General features: G+C 40.0%; 1 protein-coding gene, 1 long non-coding RNA gene and 1 pseudogene across 6 annotated transcripts in view; 2 read left to right on the plus strand and 1 right to left on the minus strand.

Annotated features, from left to right (window-relative positions):
* PSD3 (pleckstrin and Sec7 domain containing 3) overlaps positions 1–21,052 on the minus strand; it is a 575,226-nt gene that overhangs the window by 250,776 nt on the left and 303,398 nt on the right. For 3 of the 5 annotated variants that reach the window (XM_064585443.1, XM_064585442.1, XM_064585444.1), the window contains 2 exons: positions 17,467–18,550; positions 14,368–14,763 (listed from right to left, as the gene is read on the minus strand). In XM_064585443.1, the coding sequence (XP_064441513.1) occupies positions 14,368–14,763; positions 17,467–18,550 (1,480 nt within the window). Of the gene's footprint in view, positions 1–2,532; positions 3,125–14,367; positions 14,764–17,466; positions 18,551–21,052 lie in introns of those variants that run through there. The other 2 variants (XM_064585446.1, XM_064585445.1) reach the window with 2 other exon arrangements.
* LOC135363688 (uncharacterized) lies at positions 8,775–17,664 on the plus strand. Its single transcript, XR_010409670.1, has 4 exons — positions 8,775–8,849; positions 9,018–9,120; positions 16,991–17,083; positions 17,526–17,664. It is a non-coding gene; the product is annotated as an uncharacterized LOC135363688 (long non-coding RNA).
* LOC123849032 (U4 spliceosomal RNA) lies at positions 15,476–15,556 on the plus strand (annotated as a pseudogene).

The following is a 21,052-nucleotide window of genomic DNA, read 5'->3' on the forward strand; positions in this document are numbered from 1 at the left end:
GAGAAGTTGGAGCAAAGTGGGGAAAAAAGAGAACTTCAATTTCAATTTTTACCATTGGCACATATTTGTTTCATATTTTTGAAAACTAGTTCTACGTTAAATTTAAAAGCCATAATGACTTCCCGGGACAGTCATGGTGACAGAGAAACTGACACTAGACAAAGTAAACTAATAACACAGAAGAAAATCACTGTAAACAAAAGCTTTGGAAACACTGATCTAGACATGAGACCTTTATAAAGCAAAATAGTGAGAGACTCATTTACAAATTGTGTGAATTTTACTTTCACAGTAATAGAAGAAATGGAAGAATTTTTGGAAGACCAAAAAATCTGTTAGTACTTAGGACTTTATGCTAGGCATTTCCACATATTTTATCTTATTTTTTTTTAAGATTTTATTTAATTATTTGAGAGTGGGAGAGAGAACACACTCAAGCTAAGGGAGGGGCAGAGGGAGAAGCAGGCTCCCCGCAGAGCAGGGAGCCTCACGTGGGACTCAAACCCATGGATCATGACCTGAGCCAAAGCAATGCTTCGTCAGAAAAGGTAGCTGAAAGCACACTGTAGTCTAGGAGTCAGATGCTTAACTGACTGAGCCACCCAGGTGCTCCATATTTTATCTTATTTAATCTCAATAACCATGGAAGAAAAGATATTATCCACAAGTCATATTCCGGGAAATAGAAGTTAAGGAGCTTCAAACAGCTGCACAGCTACCAACTCCTGGAGCCTAAAGATAGAAAGGGCCAAGCTGGAAATACAGATAAATCCTCTAAGAACAGCCACTACTGCATGGAAAAGGACAATCTGCACCTACAGAAAGAACACAGAAAGAATGGCCTGGTTCTGACAATCACTTCAGTTTTACTCCTACTGTGGGTCACATTCCTCCTATGAGGTACATGTGTGTGCAGTCCTGTGTTCCATATTCAAAGATGATGGAATGGATACACTATCAACAGGACGTGAGCATAAAGAAGTTTCACAAAGTGTTGATGGATTGCACTGATCCACCCCTTTTCTCTCTCAGCCCTCCTTGACACCTAAGGCTCCGTTTGAGAGAAGACTTCTGGGGCAGCAGCGGGGAAGACTGCCTTCCACGAGGCACAGGGCACTACCTGGAACCCTGCCATGCTTATAGTGTGGGCACACCCACAACTCCAAGTTCACAACAGCCATTCTCTAAGGTCTAAGTCCTCTCATGTGCTTGATGTAAGGAAGAGCAATTTAAACATAACAATAGCTAGTTTATTAATATTTACTGAGCTTTTATTAATGCAGGAGATACTCTGCTAAGTGCTTCCCATGTATTGTACCTCAGTTAATCTTCACAACAACCACCTCTCAGGTTAGGTGCTATGACCATCTCTAGGTCACATATGAAGAAACTGAGATTGAAGAGTGGTTAAGTAACTTACTAGAGGTCAAATTGTAAGGAATAGAGATAAAACTCATCAATGAGCCTATCATCCCAAGTCCAGGCTCATAACCACTATGCCTCTCATTAAAATATGTTTCACATCCTTTTTATCAAGCATTCTCTTTGCCCTTTGTTATTAAAGCTATGAAACAAAATATTCAATTAGAAAGAGGCTTTTTTTTTAAATACTGATGGCCAGGTAAGATAAATAACATTATAAAATACTAGAAATATGAATTTAAAATTACAAACTTAAACACTGTTATCAAGGCAAGAAACTTCAACTTCCCCAATACATACCCGCAAATACATCTATTAGAATCAGCTGACTGTCCTGGACATTCAAACGCCAGGGTCCTCACGGGCTCCCAGGTGTTCAGGAATCCTTTAACCCAAAGCATCTCAAGAATGGACCAAAAAAAATATCAACACACTGGGTTCAAGTTCCCTCCTTTACCACCACTGACCTTTATTTATGAATATGAAACAAGAGAGAGACCTTCTCAGAGATAAACTGTGGAGCTGAAATTCCCTCAGTTCCAGAAAAAAATATTCCCTATGCCTTTTTTCTTTAGATAACCAGCTAGCATTTGAAGTTTCAAACCTAATGCTAAAATCTAAGACAAATCACGTTTCTACACTAACAGCACAGCCAACTTTCCCTTTAGAGCAGTGACACACCAAAATTTAAGAGTGACAGCCTTGCGCAGTAGTCAGAATGGACCCCACTAAATGATCAAGCTCAAACAAACTGGTAACCTTCCAATGCCTGGATTCAGTTTCAGAAAAGGTAGCTGAAAGCACACTGTAGTCTAGGAGCACCAAGCTATGTCTGACCACCTCAAAGAGCAGCACAACTCTATTAAGGAAGAAAATCTCATCCTGTCCAAACATTACAGACCCTATAACAAATACACCCTCTTCATTTTTGTCAACCTTATTTAGAATATATATGAATTATCATTTTCCTAAGTTTCTGAGACTTTCTTACGATGTTTTCCACTTTAAATAAAACAGTTTAAAATCCAAGGAATTTTTCTCTAACTACAATTATATATTATCCAGTACTGTCTAGGACCAGACAAAGAAAATAAACTGAATTCCAGTTACCTCCGTCAGCAAACAGTCTGCCCATAATTTTATCAGGAATACAAAGAACATTCTCCTGTTCCAGCTGCTCAGCAAACCTTCATGTTCAGCAAGGCCTCTTTTAATGTACTTATCCAGCTGCTTCTGTTGGGAGTGCGAACCGCTACACACTGGCCCGGCAGTGACATTCTCCCCGAATGCCACTATGTCCCCCAGGGGCTGAGGGATAAGAACTTGAAAGAAGTGAAAGGAGCCCTCCCTCCACCCCCTCTGCCTAGCCTCCCCTCTCAACAGGCAGCTTCCCTCCAAAAGATCTGCTTCAAAAGTTCAGACCCAGTGAAGTCACACATGACCTCACAAACCTCCAACTTAACTCTTTAGGAGCCAGGCGGCAAGCTGACAACAGGGAGAAAGGGCAACTGTCTTAGCTGATTTGGAGTGGTTGCTCTTACAGAACAAAGAGCAGTTTGTCCAACATCATCTAACAAAAAGAAAAAAAAAAACAAAGTAATTTCAGCATTGTTCTTCCATAACAGCACTAAGACTTTGAAGACTGTAATTTTTGTTTTTGAAGACTGTAATTTCTTGCAGCACACACATTCTGGACCTAAAAGAATGACTGAAATAGGAAAAATAAATCTAACTCATTTATATTATATAAAATTCACACTTAATCTTATGTGATTTGTGTTTCCTACTTTCACTCCTAGTTTTGATTCTGGTTTTCTGCTATCGTTAATGTGAAAATATTCATTTGCCCTGTTGTGGAGTCCTGCCTCAGACAACCAGAGGTAGACAGGCGACGCTCACAGCGGCCAGACACCGGCCAGACACCGGCCACCCGGCCACCGCGGCCACACAGAAGTCTCTCAGAAACCCGGAGCTCCAGGCGTCCGACGAGCGCGCGGCCACCAGACCCAGCTAATGGATAACAGAGGCGCAGCACTCGGTGCCCCTCTGGGGAAAGGACGGCAGCCTTCTACTTTAGTTTCTTTCCCATGCTTTTTCTTTGGGCGCCAGCTGTTTTTGTTGGGATATCGGAATTATAAGGATTAGGAGGTAAAATACCTAAAAATCACTTTATAAATAGAAGTAGATAAAATTACATCCTCTCAAAGAAAATGTAATATGCCCTTTCAAGAATGCCTTGGTTCACCCAGAAAATGATTATAATTTACTGTCCAGCAATTTTATTCCTAAATATACACCTAGCCTAGAGGAACTCTGCCATAAGCGCACAAGAAGCCACAAATTAGAATGTTCACTGCCATGCCATTTGAGATAACAAAAATACAAGACAGCCAAAGTGTTCATAAATAGGAAAATGGAAAAGTAAATTATAGTATACATTCATACAATGAATACTATAAGCAAATAAATTAATAAATTAGGACTTTATGAATCAGTTAAGAATGAATTTGAAATGTTGAGCAAAAATGTGAGTTACAAAAGGAGAGATGAAGGTAGCGTTTATATAAGGTTTAAAAACGTGAAAAAACACTAGTGTTGACAGATGCACGCCCATCTAGGAATGACAAACACCCACAGGTCATGGTTACCTTAACGAAGAGAAAGAAACGAATGAGACCATGGAGGCATTCACAGGAGTTGGCAATTCATCTGCAATGTTTATTTTTTAAATTGGCTGGTGAGATCACAGGTGTTTATTATTTCCTACTCTTTGGTATGCCTAAAATGTTTCAGAAGTTGTAAAAAGTCAACTCATAATGGCTGCCTTTGAGTGTAGCAGCACCTGTTCAGTCTAAAAAATTAACAGAAGAGGCAAAGAGGATCACAGTTCCCTCAGCTCCTAACTCTCAAGTCCCCAGATCCGAGCACCTGTTACTAATTCTGCCTCAGTTTGGCTCTACCTGGACAGTCACCCTGCCCACTCCCCCATGATCATCTACACACATCTACCTCTGCCTTCAAAACCCGCCACAAAAAGCGGCACTTCCAGAGGGCCTCCACAACACCTCATGCCAGAAGTAGCCCCAGCCTTAGAATCTTACGTCTGGCTCGGCAGGCCGGTACTAGAACTATTTGTGAAATTTTCTTATCTGTCTCCTCTCTGGAAGACACCTAGTACCTAGTAGAGAGCAGCTGATAATTAAGTTCTTCGTTAAGCAAAAACCGAGTGTCTGGTGCGTGCTGGCCCCGGTAACAGAGGTTCTGAGTCTCAGAACTGAAGACTTGAGAAGATCACTGCCTAAAAGGAGAGATGGGCCCATACCTGACTAAGTACAATATTGCAGGATGAACCCTAAAACTACTGTTAAATGAACGCTGAGTGTGAATAAAGAACTTTTATGATTTTGTTTTGCAATAATTATTCAATACCTCTTATTTTCTCTGTACTAAAAATTTTATACTACTATTCTAGACTAAAAAAATGTCACCTTCTTTGTGTTGAGGTGGAGCTGCTAAATAGATAATTATAAAGACAGTAAAACAGTCATTAAAAATCCTCACCTTCAAGTAATCCAAGGCTCTTAGAGTTCTTATTACAGATACACAACACCTTTGTCGATCTGACTACAGCCCACTCATATCAGGTGACTTTGAAAAAGTTTTAAAGAAAACTTTTAGTTGAAGCAGTGTTATTACTGATAATAACAGCCAACATATTTTGAGTACTCATCAAGTGGAAGTAAATTATTATCCCTTTTCCCAGATAAGGAAGTTGAGGTTTAGGGAGATAATTCACCAAAATTTGAACCAAAGCAGTCTGACATCAGAACCCACACTCTTTATTAAAAAAACCATACTGTTTCCTACCAGGAAAATGGATCAACCCCTCTATTTCTAGAGTAAGGATGGGCACCCTATGATCACTACACCAAAGATGAAACAAGAAATCATTTCAAGTTCACGGCCAGGACCACTCACTTTTACAAACCTCTGTAACAGTAACCCTGCTTACCTGAGAACAGGGGCTGTCTTACTGGGCTTTGTATTCTGCCTCTAAACAGTTTTCACCGCATCTCAAACTTTAAAGTACTTATGAATCACCTCGGAATTTGTTAAAACACACATTTTGATCGAGTAGGTCAGGGGTAAGCTCTGTGGTACACATTTCCAACAAACTCCGAGAGGTTGACAGCCTAAGCTGACAACAGAATCACCTGGGAATCTTTTAAAGCTATCACTGTCCAGATGTCACCCTACACCAACAGAATCAGAATCTCTGGAGGTGAAGTGTGGGAAGTCGGAATTTTAAAAAGTCCCCTATGTAACTCTAATGTGAAGTCAGGTTAAAAAACCCTATTTAGAGCTTTCCTACTTTAGCTTGGTCTGTGGACCACTGTCCTAGACCCGTGCTTCTCAAACTTCATTGTATACATAAGCCACCTGGACACCTTCTTAAAATGCAGATCCTAATTTAGTGGGTCAGGGGTGGGGCCTGACATTCTGTACTTCTAACAAGCTCCCAGGTCAATACTGCTGGGAAGCAAGGTGGTAAGTAGAAAGATTAAAAATGTCAGTAGTTCAGTGTGTGTGATTTATTACGCTTTCCTTTCATAATTCTTAATTCAGAGACCAGGAGAATACTGCAGACGGAGGTTTAGGTGCAGGCATATGAAATAGCATATGGGTGCAGGGATTATAAAGGTAAATCATTTATCTAACACTGGTTTAGATGTAGTTTAATATTAATCCTCATTAGCATTCATGAGAAAGATTATATTGAACATAACTTGTAGCATGGCCACTCGGGTACTGGGTATTAAGGCTCTGCTAGGAGCTTGAGCCAATTTAATACAGACTCTGTATATCAGTTTATAGAAAGCTTATGAGATCCACGGTACAAAAAGAAAAAAAAAATATCAAAGCACTGGAAATGTACCCATTTTGGGTTCTGATAAACTGGTACTCCTATGAAAAATACCTTCAAAGAACTTTATTTCTCCTTTTTCTTCTCCAAACCACAAATCAATGGGTAACATTTCTCATCCAGTACTGCAAATCTTGTGTTAAGTGACCTCTACTGAGAGGAAATGTTATTGCTTCCTTTAAAAGTTAAATATTGCACTGATATATGAATAAAAAGATTGCTGTATCATCCCAACCAGTTACAATATTAACAGCCAATCCAGTTTTTATTTAGACCTGCGATTGTCCTTGTAATTAATATATAGGCCCCAACATCTTTTATCATTTGAAGTCTTTTAATATGGTCTTTGATAAAAGATCATCCACTTCAGTGAGCATCCCGCAGCACTCCTCAGTGTAATATCCACCATTATCCAGGGCGCATTACTTTAAGTTGTAAACTACAGAATTAGCATGTTTCTAAGAAACCCTATTTCAAATCCAGCACCATTTCCTGAAGTCATCACCAATTTATACAAGAGGCACTCAACAAGCACTAAGAGCCCAAAACCACCAGAGCCAGCCAGGGCCAGGACTATCTGGGAGGAACTGAAAGAACATCGATGACCAGAGCACGAGGCTTTTACACCGGGCCCCCTGATAAACAAGGTGCTGTTGGAGAAATGAAGCCAGCGCAGAGAGCTGCCAGGAAGTCACCTTAGGGGATATTTTCTACAAATATGGACTCAGAAAGACGCACAAGCAGCACTCTTGTGCTCCTGTGTGTGCATCTCTGCAGTGGCCTCAGTGCAGCCCCCACCCCCCAAGAGTCTGCTCCTGTCCACAGCTGCCGGCCTCACCTCTAAATGGTGGCTCCAGTCCCCGCAACCAACCTTCAATCCCTTATTCCCACCAGCATTTGTACAAAAGCACCATCACGCTCCTCAAATTTAACCTGCTTGAACTGACCCCACTACAAGCTATGCTCCCACAAACGCTGCTGACCTCCCCACTTCCTATTACTTCTGTCATCTAAGCTTGAAGTCTCACTATGATTTTGACTCAGCCTTCATGTCCTACATTCAGACATTCGCCAAATCCTTGCATTTTTTTTTTTCTTTACCAGGCTTTTCTTACCTATTTTCTTATATCCCCTAGACTATTACTCAGAATACTACAAAACTCACAACAGGTTTAAAATAAATATCCACCAACTAGAACTTAGCCAATTCTTACAACAAACTATAAATTGAGTGGTAAGGTTACTTCCATTTTACCAATAAGGAATCAGAGGCTCTCTGAAGTAAAACAACCTACCCAACATCAGGCAGCCAGTAAAAAGGATGACTTGACCTCCTGGTCTTCTGATTCTAAATCCCCATATTTATGCCACCCTACCACAGTGCGCTGTACTTTATGAAAAGAAGTGAGATTTTAGGAAGTCCAGTAATAAGTATGCCAGGCAGCTTAGAGCTGGGAGGACACTGCTGGCAGCTCAGAGGCTGATACAGGATTTGAGCACATGGTAGAGTGGCACGGACATAAATTTTGATTTATCTCCTACTATGTACACCAGGCATTGTCATGCCACTTGATTTTCTTTTCTTGATTTTTGTCACCTGATCAATTTCATTTGCTTTTCCTTCCTTTACCAGATAGGGATTATTCATTGCATTTTATACTTGGAAAGGCTCCCAGGTTTTCTATAATTACTCAAGATTACACATCTAGTAAGTAACTGAGGCAGGATTCAAACCCAGGTATGCCTGGCTCTACCTAGTAGAGTCCACATCACTTATCACTGAGCAAGAACCCCTTTTGGTAAATAAAAAACCAAAATCCATTATAGCTGCTAGAAAAGCAGAAAGAAGAAGCTAGAAAGAAAAAAAAAATGAGAACCCATTTTCTGCAGAACTAGTTTTAAAATGTAAAAGAAAAGGACTAAAGAGATTGCTAGAGCAACGGCTACCCTATAATCAACCTATGAGACAGCAGAGCTTCCGGCTTCTAATGATAGGAGAAAAGTTGGGTACTCAGTGGCCTGCCAGGTTTCTAAAGATGATTTCACAAGATCTAATCTTTTCCTCGGTCACCAGCTTAACTAATACCATGTTATTTTAATTTCTTATTTTAATACTTATACATTATATCAAAATGCCTGCAGGTTTTAAGTTGGAATTTCAAAAAAAATTTTGAAACCACACTTCACAAGCTTCTGTATTAATCCTATTTCATGTGACTTTTTCCTAGACAGAAAGACACTAGAGAAGGAGAAAAACTGAGGAAAGGGGATACTTTTAAATGCCAGCATTCCATCTGAGAAGGGGAGGGAGAGAACAAGAGGAAGGCAAAAAGCCGAAACTACCGAACTCAGAGTGGACCAAGACTGGCTGGAGCACTCTCCTCAGGCATACCAGTTGCACGCAGATGTAATTCACCTCCTCTGCTGTACTCCACATCCTGAGCAGTATCTGAAAGAAAAACTAGGAAGCTGAGACGTAAAATATATCCATTACACTAAACAGGTGATTTTAAAAAGCAGTGTTATATATTTCAGAGAACCAAAAGAAAGCTCCTGCCATATTCCTGTATTTGATATCTCTCTTTTCCCATCTGTCCAAACACAAGCTCAACAGAAATGGACAGTACTCAGCTCTCTTAATGGTTACAGTGACAACATTTGTGCCTTTCAGTCTTCAGGTCAGAACTTACTGACTGGAGTCGCAATCATCAGATGATAAGCCAGCGAGGGAGAAACACCCAGACACAAAGGAACCCATTGGAACATGTACAACGGTAAGTCTCTAATTATCCTTTCTAATTTTGCAGCCATGTGACTGGACTTCACACAGCACTGCTGACCCTATCAGCCTGAGTGCTCTGTAGCGGACCACAACGGGAGGGGATGCTCCTCTTTGCTCCTTCATTAAAATACTGAGTTACATTCACAGGGTGAGCTCTTTCCTGACCGACACGCAGCTCCCTTGCCAATATTCAGTGTTCAGAGCACTCAGAGCACCTGAGAGAATTTTACTATTCCAGGGTCTTAAGAATTGTTTTCACCTTATAAAGAACGATCTATTTGATATCACAAAGGTAAATAATGCTTTAAAAGACAAATAGTGAGCACATGTACTCTTTGAAAATGTCCCTTCCGACCTGATACTAGAATATTACAGATTTCAAATGTCTTATTCTCTGAGTTAAGTGGTGAGAGAGAGAGTATCGGAGAACACCAACCCCCTCTGGCCACCAACGCGTGGCTAAATCCAAGACTGGAAGATGTTGCTGAGAGACAGAACTAAGTTTTGCTGAAGCGATACAACATCCTCATCACTGTTCCCAAACATTTGCACCTGTCTTTAAAGAAGCCACACAATAGAGAACAGTGTCATCCTGCATTCAAAAGAAATCACTGTCAAGTACTGCTGCTGAAATCACCTTTAATGACAAAGTAAAGGCAAATATTGAAGTAGAAAAAGATTTTAAAACATACCTAGGCAATGCCAAATATATTTTTGTTTTGAAACCAATAATAAATGGACTCTGGAGCCTGACTACCTGGGTTCAAATCCTGGATGTGCCATTTACCACCTGTGTAACTTTGAGCAAGTTACTCAGTTGTGCTATGCCTCAGTTTCCTTATCTGGAAAGTGTGAACATTAATAGCTTCTTTCTTCTGGCTTCTTATGAGAAGTATGCACCATGTGTTTACTAAATAAAACCTATAGGATGCCTTTGATATAAAATTGTGCTCAGAGACAACCTAAGTAATCTTATAATCTTTTCTACTGGCTGAGACCTAACATTTTATACATTAAAATCAATACTTCAACAGAGACGGGCTTAATTTCTTGGTTCAGGTCTAGCTAGAATCAAAGAAGCATTATCAGGGAGATAGTCATATCATTAGTCACTAGTCATATCATTAGTCATATCATCCCCTTTCCTTTGAGCCTTCTTCAGATTCCCTTTATTTAATATGGTCAGACACCCCCCCCCCCACCAGTCCACTGCCAATGGAACAGCAAGGCTGGTGAATAGAGACAAAATACTAGGCATGTGCACTTGTTTTATTTAGCACTTTATTTATGTAAATGTCATATTTATTAATAAAATTGGAAAAAAAATTTTCCCTTGAATCCTAACACTCTGACCCTCAGTTTTGGTTGAGGGAAGTCAATCAGGTTGGCAACTGTGCATTCTAATCTGGATTTCCTTAACAGGCTCAATAGTCTACTTCCTTATCTCTGCAGAAGAATGTTTTAATGTAGAAGAAATGTTTAAAAGCCTGCTCATTGATTACTTAAAAAATTTATGGAGACATGTTCATTATCAATTTGGTAAATTTTTTCTCAAACACACACACCACCACCACCACCACCAAGTTCTACAATTACCAACTCAGACTCCTGGTACTATAGACCTATGAATGAGAGAAATTAGATTTAGAAGAAGAACAAAGGTATGAGACCAGGCAGCCTAGAAGAGTGAATGTATCTGGTCTAAGAGTCAGACTATTTGAATTCTGGTACAGGATCTCTCACCAGGTAAATCCATCCCACCAAACTGGGACTCGGATTCTTTACCATAAAAACAGGAAAGATTATCTAAGGCCCCTTCGAGCTGAAAAATGTCATAATTCTTCAACCTACAATTCTTCTGATGCTGCAACTTGAAAGCGCCAATAAGGCAGAGAGGGTAAAGAAAAATATAACAGTCATTCCAGTTTCTTTAAAATTTCTTAGGATCATTGAGCCCACTCTATTTTTTTTTAAGCTGAATAGAGACACATATCATAAAACAAAACCTCTTCCACCTATAATCATTTACTATCTTATGCCAACTCAAAGACCACAAATAGATCCATCCAAGTCACCAGCAGGGTTCAAGGAAGGGTAGAATGACCACCAGTTCAGGAATCATGAGGAAGAATGCCAGAGCTGGGAGAGAAGTTTGGGTGGCACATCTCTAAGATGCTTCTCATTCAGTACTAGGAATTCCATCTTATTTTTTTTAAAGTTTTAATTTAAATTCCAGTTAGTTAACATACAGTGTATTATTAGTTTCAGGTGGGTGTTCAACACTTTCATTACAACACCTTGTGCTCATCATACTAAGTGCGCTCCTTAATCCCCCCATCTCATCCATCCACATAATACAAATAATATATATTTTTTGTTAAAAAACAGTTGATTTAAATATCTGTTCTCTCTCTCTTTTTGTTTTTGTTTTGTTTTGGGGGCAGAGGGGTTTTGTTTGGATTCTTTTTGTTGTCATTGCTGGTGACTCGTGCCTTTTTTTAACAGGAAAAACAAGTTCATTATATTCATATTTTTTATTTGTATTTTCAAGACTTTAAACATTTATGTTTAAAAGTGAGACGAAGAATAATATTTGGAAACTGATTCTTGAAATAATGCAAGCTTATAATGTATCCCAACTTTCTGACATAGAAGATTTTTTCTATAGTGAACTCCCGTGGGCGTTCTCCAAGTATTAACCCCTGGACGATAGGAATTGGCTCCTGCATGCACACATGTACACACCCCCACACACATCTATCTATACATACCGGCTTAAGCCAAACTCTTGTCTTGCAGATGTAGAAATTGTTGCTTTATTTCTCTGATAAAACTGGTTTTAGACAAAAAACAGGGATAATCACTCTCTTAGATCATGCTAATGTTAATAGAGAAGATGCATTCTTTTCTTTCTTCTATATGAAACTTGAAATGAGGAAAAGCAATTCTAGTATAAATCATGCAAGCATTATAATTACTATATATAAGAAAATCCAAGAAGATTCAATCACTGTATAGAATGGTAAAGTACCAACTCATTTCTTCTATCAATCATATTGTTAAATAAACTGTGCGCCAAAAGACAAAAGGGTGGTCCTTCTTGAATTCATGTACATGGTATTAACACATGGGGGGACGGGGTTGCTCTGAAAGTGCTGTTGCACTCCCTACTCCCTATTTCACCCATCTCCCTACCCACCTCCCCTCTGGTAACCATCAGATTGTTCCCTATAGTTAACAATCTGTTTCTTGGTTTGTCTTACTACTGGCCAAGATCTCATGGTTTTACAGTGCAGGTAACGAAGCTTTGTCTTGAGATGGACTGAAGTATACTGCTGTCTAAATGTGAGATGCTAAAATCCTGTAACCTACGATAATACTCTTCCTTAACTATATCTAACTCTGCCCTACTAAAAATGACTGGCACCTTTGCTGGCCCCAATCATGACTACTTCCTATTCCAAGTAAGCAGACCATACATTTGATAAAACTTTCACCTAATTCCTTCCCGATCTGATTCGCTGATGTTCACCTTTTCTTTTTATTTACTTACCCTCCCTGTAGCTTCTACAACAAAGCCTCTCAGTCACAAAACCTCTCAGCTCCCTCAACCTATTTTTGGGCCTGTTATATAAATAACTTCAACTCACCCCAGAAAGTTGGACCGAAATTTTAATAAAATATCTGCATGCCTACACTACCGCATTTTATTACAACTTAGCTATCAGAGATGATGGTGAAAAAAAAGGACAGAAGAGTAAAGCAAAAAGGTCCCCCCTCTGAAGGGAGGACCACCCTCTTCAGAAACATCTTCCCCTCAAAGATCCCCTCCAGAGACACCCTCCCTCTCAGGGACGCCGTCCCTCTCAAGAGATGCAGGAAGCCTAAATGTGGACTTAGCAGCCAAACCAATTCTGATTCACAAAACCTTTACTCAAGCTCCTACTTTATACCAGGCACTATGCTAGTTGCTTAAATCTATATTAACTCTTTAATATAGCCACATAGCATACTGGATATCATTAACCCCATTTTGACAATAAAGAGAGTGGGTATCAGAGAAAATAAGTGGCTTGCCCAAGTATTTCAGACCAAGGTCTTCTGCTTTTGAGACTAGAGATTTTTTTAATTATCTCACTAGTTATCCAAGAAGTCAATCAACATCCATGGTCCATTTCACATGGCAATGCATAGCTGCAATGCTATAACATGCCAGTCTTGAATGTGTTCATCCAATGAAATCTAGAAAATGCTCAACATAAGATGGACTGCTCACTAAGAGAGGCTCACTGGAAACCTGTAACATGAATACTCACTTAAAAAAAGCACTGACACTTTTTCATACAGCTTTAAAATAGTTTATCTCCATTTAACCTCCCCTCCACCTCTCCCAACACACACACACTGACACACATTAATTCAGGAAAATTATATTAAAACCAAATTCACAAAATCGTTTGAAATTTAGTATTCCCTGTGCATTGATCAAGATGCTAAATGACAAGTAAATCGCCTGAGGATGATGAACAAGAAGAAATGAAATGCTGGATAATCCAGACAGACAGGGAATCACTAAATGACAGGTATGGCACATATAAACAATGTAATTTGTCATCTTAGCTCCCAGATAGACTCAAATCCTAAAGTAGAGAGAGGAAGTATTTACAGCCTTGACCAAGTATCAGCTCTACCAAGCATTCATATAATCAGATCCTTCCCCCACCATCTCAGGAACAGGAAGAATGCCCGAAAGAGCAGGACCTCACAGAGCAAAGGCCTGGAAGAGACTCTGGTGCCCAGCTAACCCAACACCCTCAATTTGCAATTAAGGAATTTCTGGCGTAGTCAAGCAACCCGCTTCAAGTCATCAACCACTATCAGTGCCAAAACAGAAGTCAACAGCTCTGTGTTCTTTTCACAGCACCATACCATGGCCACCAAAGCTGCACCACGGGAGATGACACCTACTCCTCACCCACGAATATTTGCTTAGGATCCAATTTACATACTGTAGTCCAGGAAACATCACCAAATACAATAACCACAGCTTGCCAATTTAGCAAACTGCTAGGGTGTACTCTGCCTGCCCCTAAAACCCAAATTACTTTCTACTCCCATCATTCACTTATATCCACGGAAATTGGCCAAATGCTGCTTAGATATATTCCACACTCAGATCTCCCAAAAAGAAAATGAAACAAAAACCACCACATGAAATTAATGAGAATAGAGCTAGTACCTTCCCCAGAAAGCAATCTCTGGTGTGCCTTTCATGTAGATGGAGTCACTGGTGTCATTCAGCCCATTGGTGATCCCACTAGAATAGCCCATCACTATTCCACCATCTGCTGAGACGCTCAGGACATCTTGCTGTCCTGCCACCGACGTCCTGTCCAGGAACTGACTGCCTTCCTTAATGCGCTGCTGTATCATTGGAGTTAGGGGCATTTCAAAGCTAAAGTAGCTATCAGGTTCTGAATATAATGTCTCCAAGGACTCAGCACTGTAGTATAAGGAAGTGTTGTCCAAAATGGTTTCAAACTGGGAGCTGTACACATCAGTGGAGTCCTCTGCATACCCAGGCCCAAGGATATCATCATCTCCTCCCCTAAAGTGCTCCTCTTGCTCAAGAATCCTGGAAAGGAAATAAGAATAAAGAATTTCAAAATTAGGCTAATACTTTTTATTTTTTCCCCTTCAACCATATAAAAAAGATAATATTCTGTAAAGCTAGCAATTATATTCTTTGGGCTTATATTTTAATATATTTCGAAAGGAAGATACCACGGAAACATATTCGGGTTGACAAACCTCTTGGCATACATGTGCTACACTACCCTCTAAATAATTTATATGGTTTCACACTAGTTTCCCAGTATGTGACTCTATCTGGTCAACTAAACTCCAAATAATAATTCAAATTATTAGCAGCTACTGTCATCCTCAATTTTAACGGACCCATAAATATATCGTGTAAACTTAATGGAGTAAAAATACACTAAACTTTCATCAGTCTATTAATACTTTCTGATTTAAAAAGAACAAACGCCCTCAAGAGGATGAATACATTAGAATCCAAGGGTCGCCCCCTGCTGACAACAAGGCAGCACTGCAGAGAGATTTCAAGCCCAAAATTAAGAGAGCCAGTGAATGACCTTTAAAAAAAGTTGTTTTTTTTTTAAAGCCAACAAACATGTTAATTCCAAGGCTAACCAAAACAGTGAAAACCTATAAACAACTTACAATTTAATATACATGGGTAGAGCACCAACTAATTAGTATGCAGCATTCTGTTCAAATATTAAAAATGAACATTAGGATAACTAAATAAAAAATTTAAAACTCTTAGCTTTGTGCAGTGGCAGTATCGTAGCCAATGAGGTTTATCCGAGGCGCGATTATTGCTAATTGAAAAAATTTAAAACTCAGTAAGAGCAAGAGGTCAAGAGTTAGAAAAACCTGGAGCTGAATGATGGATGTGCCAATTACCAGCTATGTCACTTTAGAAAACTTTACTTAACCTCTGAGCCTCAGATTCCTATAAACAGGAATACAATAAAAATAGAAAGAAAACTACCTCGTAAGTATCCATATTCCTAGGTATTATGAGGACTCACAATCAACAATACAGTTGTCTCTGTTGTTTTTAAATTACAAAGGTCTACCATGTACCAAATAGTATTCTGGGTTTATATCTCTAAACAGCTTCTCACTGCTTATGGAATAAAATGGCAAGTTCCTATGAGGAAGCTCCTCCCTACCCCTCCATACTCACCCCCCACCCCCCCACCCCTGCTTCCCTGTGGTCCAGCCACACTGCTGTCCAACTTGCCTTTGTCTCACACAACTCCAGGAAGCACGTGTAGTCAGGCAGCCCTCCTTTACACATGCTGTTCCCGCCCTCCCTGGAGTCTTTTTCCTCCCAGTACTCTGCCTGGTTAACTCATACTTATTTCTCAAGTTTCAGCCTACTTATCATTTCCACAGAAAGGCCGCCTCAGAGCCATCAACTGAATTTAAGTTATTTTTTCTAGTATGTCTCTCTTCCTCTACTTCACAGAACCTACCACTATTTATGATCCTATAATTATTAATATGTTTATATGGTCAGTGTTTATCTTCAGCAGTAAACTCCATGAAGGCAGTGACCACAGGCCATTCTCTATTTTGAACATTCTTTTATGTCCAGCATCTAGCAGGGTCAATAACATCGTAGACAATCAAACACTATTTGTGGAAAGAGAGAGAGAGGAAAGGAAGAATGAATTAATAATATGCAAAAGTGCATATTCCAGTGGGAATATAATTACTGAGCCATGTGCCACATATCAAGGCTGCTTGTGAGGGAAGTCTAGAGATTTTATGTGTTAGGGGGGTGGGGGGGGAAGGAGTAGAGAGGAGGAGTCCTGATAACCATCCTAAAGGAGCATCACTCTAGATGGATTTGTTAATTAACTGCAGAAGAAAAGGCATTTCCTTACACCAAACAAACAAAAACCCGACAGCCTTGACATAAATGTTCTCCCACATAAACTGTAAAATGTGGTGTTCTGAGGACTGATGGGAGAAAAGATGGTACAAATTGAAAATGAGAGTATACAACAAATCATTCTGCCAGAAGGAGCACTGCAATCAAGAGAGGTGAAGAAAGCTGGGTCCTGTCTTCCATTTATCCAGGCTCTAAGCTGGTGCAGATGTCAGAAATGTGTGGAAAGATCAGGAAATACCATATATGTAAGTTGACTTATCAGGCCCAAAATCAAAACACGTGCTACTTGGGAGAAGGGATTCTCATGTCAATACCACAAACAACTGAATTATAAAGTCTACTTCTGACCTCCTGACCTCCTTTCTAAACCTAGGAAACTGAGGCAGCCCGCACCCAAAACCTCTGCATTCACACGTCTGCAGCTTGTGTGCAGGCACTGGTGTTGCATCCAGAAGAAGTGCCTAAGGTAAGATACAGTTACTGTAGGATATGTCAAGAGTCCAAATCTTTTCATACTATCAAAGATAACTGCGGGGTATTGTATACGTAGCTATCTTGACGCTGGAAAACTTGAAACCTGTCAAATATAAAAAATGTCAGAAATGGATGGGTTCGCAGTTTCTCCATAACTCTGCCTCCCTAGTCTATGCCTGATGGACAGCTTTATAACAAGATCACTTTAGTATCTTCGGGACTTAGAAGGAATCCAGCTTACAGTAACTTCTCCTGCACTCTATGATAACAAGGCCCCAGGATACTGTGTTGAGTTCTCATAGCCAAGCACAGGATGACGGTCTCCTATAATGTGTACCAGGCATCAGAGACAGCAGGATGACTATGGGAGCTCACCTTCCCTTGTCTCTCTCCAGTTCAGGTTTCTTCTCAGGATGTTCTCTGTTTTCCTTTAGGAAGACCTCATCCTCTCCACTGTCGACAAGAGGCAGAGGGGAAAACGTCCCTGAGCTAGTGTCTGGCTTCTCTGATGAAGTGCTCCAGGTTCCATCCCAAACACTCTCTGTCAAACCAACTGAATTATACAAACCAGCAGATGAGAGGAGATGGCTTGGCACGTTGGAAAACTCTCTGCTTTCAGGAGAGGTCGGCCTTTCCAATGGGATCTCAAAATCCACAGGGTGCTGTATCTCTCTTTTCTCCCCTCCTGTCCACAGTATTTCCACCCCTTGAAATTCCACATGTTTGACCCGGCCGGGGCGTCCTGTGGAGCTACCTTGGTCAGACCTTCTCTCCCTCAAAAAACCAACACTGCCCGCAGAAGTATGGGTCGCTGCTGGGTTCCCCAGAGAGGAGACCGGACGAGCGGGCTCCTGCACACGAAGAGCCCCTTTTCTACCATTATCAGTTATCTCGGAAAGCTCTGCCTGAGCCTCTCCAGTTAATAGTACAGTCAGATCCTTCTGGGTGCTCAAATAAGAATTCTCCTCAGTCGTAACTTTAGCTGAAAGAGGTATATCTGGTCCTTTTCCTTGGCCAGCAGGAAATAATTTGTTGGCTCTGTGTCTCTTTGTTTTATGAAGGGCAGTATCCAGCTCCCTCTCCACCTGCTGAACTGAAAAACTAGAAACAGCATCTTTGTCCAGTACCTTTGTAGCCTGTAATGTTCCTGAAGCTATTCTGGCTTCTGTGGCTTCCAGAGTTGAAATCAAAGAGTCAATGGGTTGTAAACTTTGTTCCTTGAGGTGACTTTGAGAGAGGGACTCTCTGACATCTTTTGGTCCTTCTGTAACACTGTCAGGCCCAGAGTGGTGGCCATCGAGAAGCTGGGCCCCCTGCTGCCCCTGTGGGCCGCCTGGCAGAGACTCTGTATCAAACCCAAGAGAAGTTCTTAGGCCTTCTCCACTCTCCTCCATGGTCCCATATTCTGGAAATTCATTTGTGACATTCGGTGGCAGTAAAGTGCTTCCTCCATGATCACCTATGAACAGAACAGAATAGACACATAACTTGTTTTGAACAACAGGTTCCAATGTATATTAATAAATAACAACACATATCAGGTACTCAATAGTCCTTGTTTGATTCTTTCACTGTCTCCTGCCCCTCAGCCACCCAGCAACACATTCTTCTCGTAACTTTCCCAGTGGTCCCTTCTACTTAGCTTACATGAGGGTAAGGGTTTTAGTACAGAAGGAGGCATCTAATGACACACGCCATCTTTCACCGTTTTGATAAAGTCCCACACATGCAACTCAGTTGCTGCACATGCAAAAAGGGATTGAAATAAAATCCGTACCACTTGCCGTATACCACTTGTGAAGTAGTAACTAGAATATTTATATTGGGCATAAAAACAAAGAGCCTTATGATCCAGCCAACAGCATTTGTGCAGTGCAATCTCCAAGACAGATATGATCTATTTAAAGTCAGTAAATACTTTTTCAGCTGGAAGCCTCCCCTTCACTATTGGATTTCTATGGGGAAAAAAGGCTTTCAGAACATCCTTGGAGAATGAGAGTGAAGTCAAAATGGAATAGGATACTTAATGTGTTAAGAAAAATTTCCAGGATCCCAGCTGCATAAAACCTAAATGTGTGTTATACAGAACCCCAATATATGAAGCAGTAAAAACAATAATTAGTACATATTTACTGCAACAAACCAAATTTACATTTTCTTATTAAAATGGCAGTCGGTGAGAACAACGAAAATGTTCTGATGAAGAAAAATTTAAACTGGGAGTTTATGGATAACAGTTACAGTTCAGTCAGCTCTGATAATCCAATTTCCTTCTGAATTTGGTTTTGGTTACTTTGTATGAAGAAAGTCCTCATCTACACTAGAAATGTAGTGTACTCACTTTGACAACTTTATGAAAGAGGACATTTGTTGTTGTGTTGTTGATATTTTTAAAGCACTGTGAACTACAAGCTTCCTACTTAGTGAAATATTAAATATCTGAATATATACACTAAAATGACAGGGAGGACTTGATTCCAAGGCATGCATAAAATGAGGTTAACTTGGAAACATGAGTTAACATATGGTATCCCACAGTATGCAAAATATGATGAATAGTAATACATCTGAGAGTGTATACTAATGTTCCATTTTTTTAAGTAATTTGAAATATATTTTTTAAATTAAATTTGAATAAGGTATGGATGGAACCCAACAAGCACTTCTCTGTGATGGCAGTACTTATAATACCTTCATAAGACAGGACTAAGAGAATGTGGCTTGCTGAAATCTGAAGAGGGAGCATCTCTTCAAATCCTGACTTTGAAACAAAGACAGTTAAAAACAGTAAGATCTCTCTTACTAGGATGGCATATTGAGATTTTTTTCCTCTTTGAAGATTCAGTGGTTTGTAATCTGCTCACTAAATTATACCATTACCACTGTCTAATTCCAGAACATTTCACCACCCATCCAAAAAAAACCCCATATCCATCAGCTGTCACTCCTCATTGCCCTGTCTCCTCAGCCCCTGGTAATGAGCAATCTACTTTCTGTCTCTACGGATTTGTGTATTCTGGACATGTCATAAAAATGGAATCATATAATATGTGTCTGGCTTTTTTCACTTAGCACAATGTTTTCAAGGTTTATCCACATTGTGGCATGTATCAGAACTTCATTCCTTTTTATTGCCAAACAATATTTCATTACATGGATATGGCATAGTTTCTTTGTCCATTCATCACTTGACGGAATTTGTGTTGTTTCTACTTTTTGGCTATTAGGAATAATAAACATTTGTATACAAGTTTTTGTGTCTACATTTATTTTCAATTTTCTTGGATATACACCTATGAGTGGCATTTCTGGGTCTCATGGTTATTCTATGTTTAGTGTTTGAGAAACTGCCAGTTTTCCAAAGTAACGGCACCATTTTACATTCCTACCAGCAAAATCTGAGAGTACCATTATTGTCCATCTTTTTTTAATTCTACCTGTCCTGGTGAGATTGAAATGGTATCTCACTATAGTTTTTTTTTTTTTTTAAGATTTTATTTATTTATTTGACAGAGAGAGACACAGCGAGAGAGGGAACACAAGCAGGGGTAGCGGGAGAGGGAGAAGCAGGCTTCCCGCGGAGCAGGGAGCCCGATGTGGGGCTTGACCCCAGGACCCTGGGATCAAGACCTGAGCCGAAGGCAGATGCTTAACAACTGAGCCACCCAGGTGTCCCCTCACTGTAGTTTTGATTTGCATTTCTCTAGTGACTGATATTGAGCATCCTGTCATATACAAATTGGTCATCTGTACATTTTCTTTAGAGACGTATCTGTTCAGATCCTTTGCCCATTTTATAATTCAGTTACTTTTCTTTTTATTATTGGGCTGTAAGAGTTCTTTATGTATTCCTGACAGAAGTTCTTTATCAGATATATACTTTGCAAATATTTTCTCCCATTCTGTGGGTTGTCTTTTCCCTTAGTTGATAGTGTCTTCTGAAGCACAAAGGTATTTAATT

This window comes from Mirounga angustirostris, unplaced genomic scaffold (assembly GCF_029215605.1).
Source record: "Mirounga angustirostris isolate CCGP_5_RB_7025 unplaced genomic scaffold, mMirAng1.0.hap1 SCAF_2, whole genome shotgun sequence".
Lineage (NCBI taxonomy): Eukaryota > Metazoa > Chordata > Mammalia > Carnivora > Phocidae > Mirounga > Mirounga angustirostris.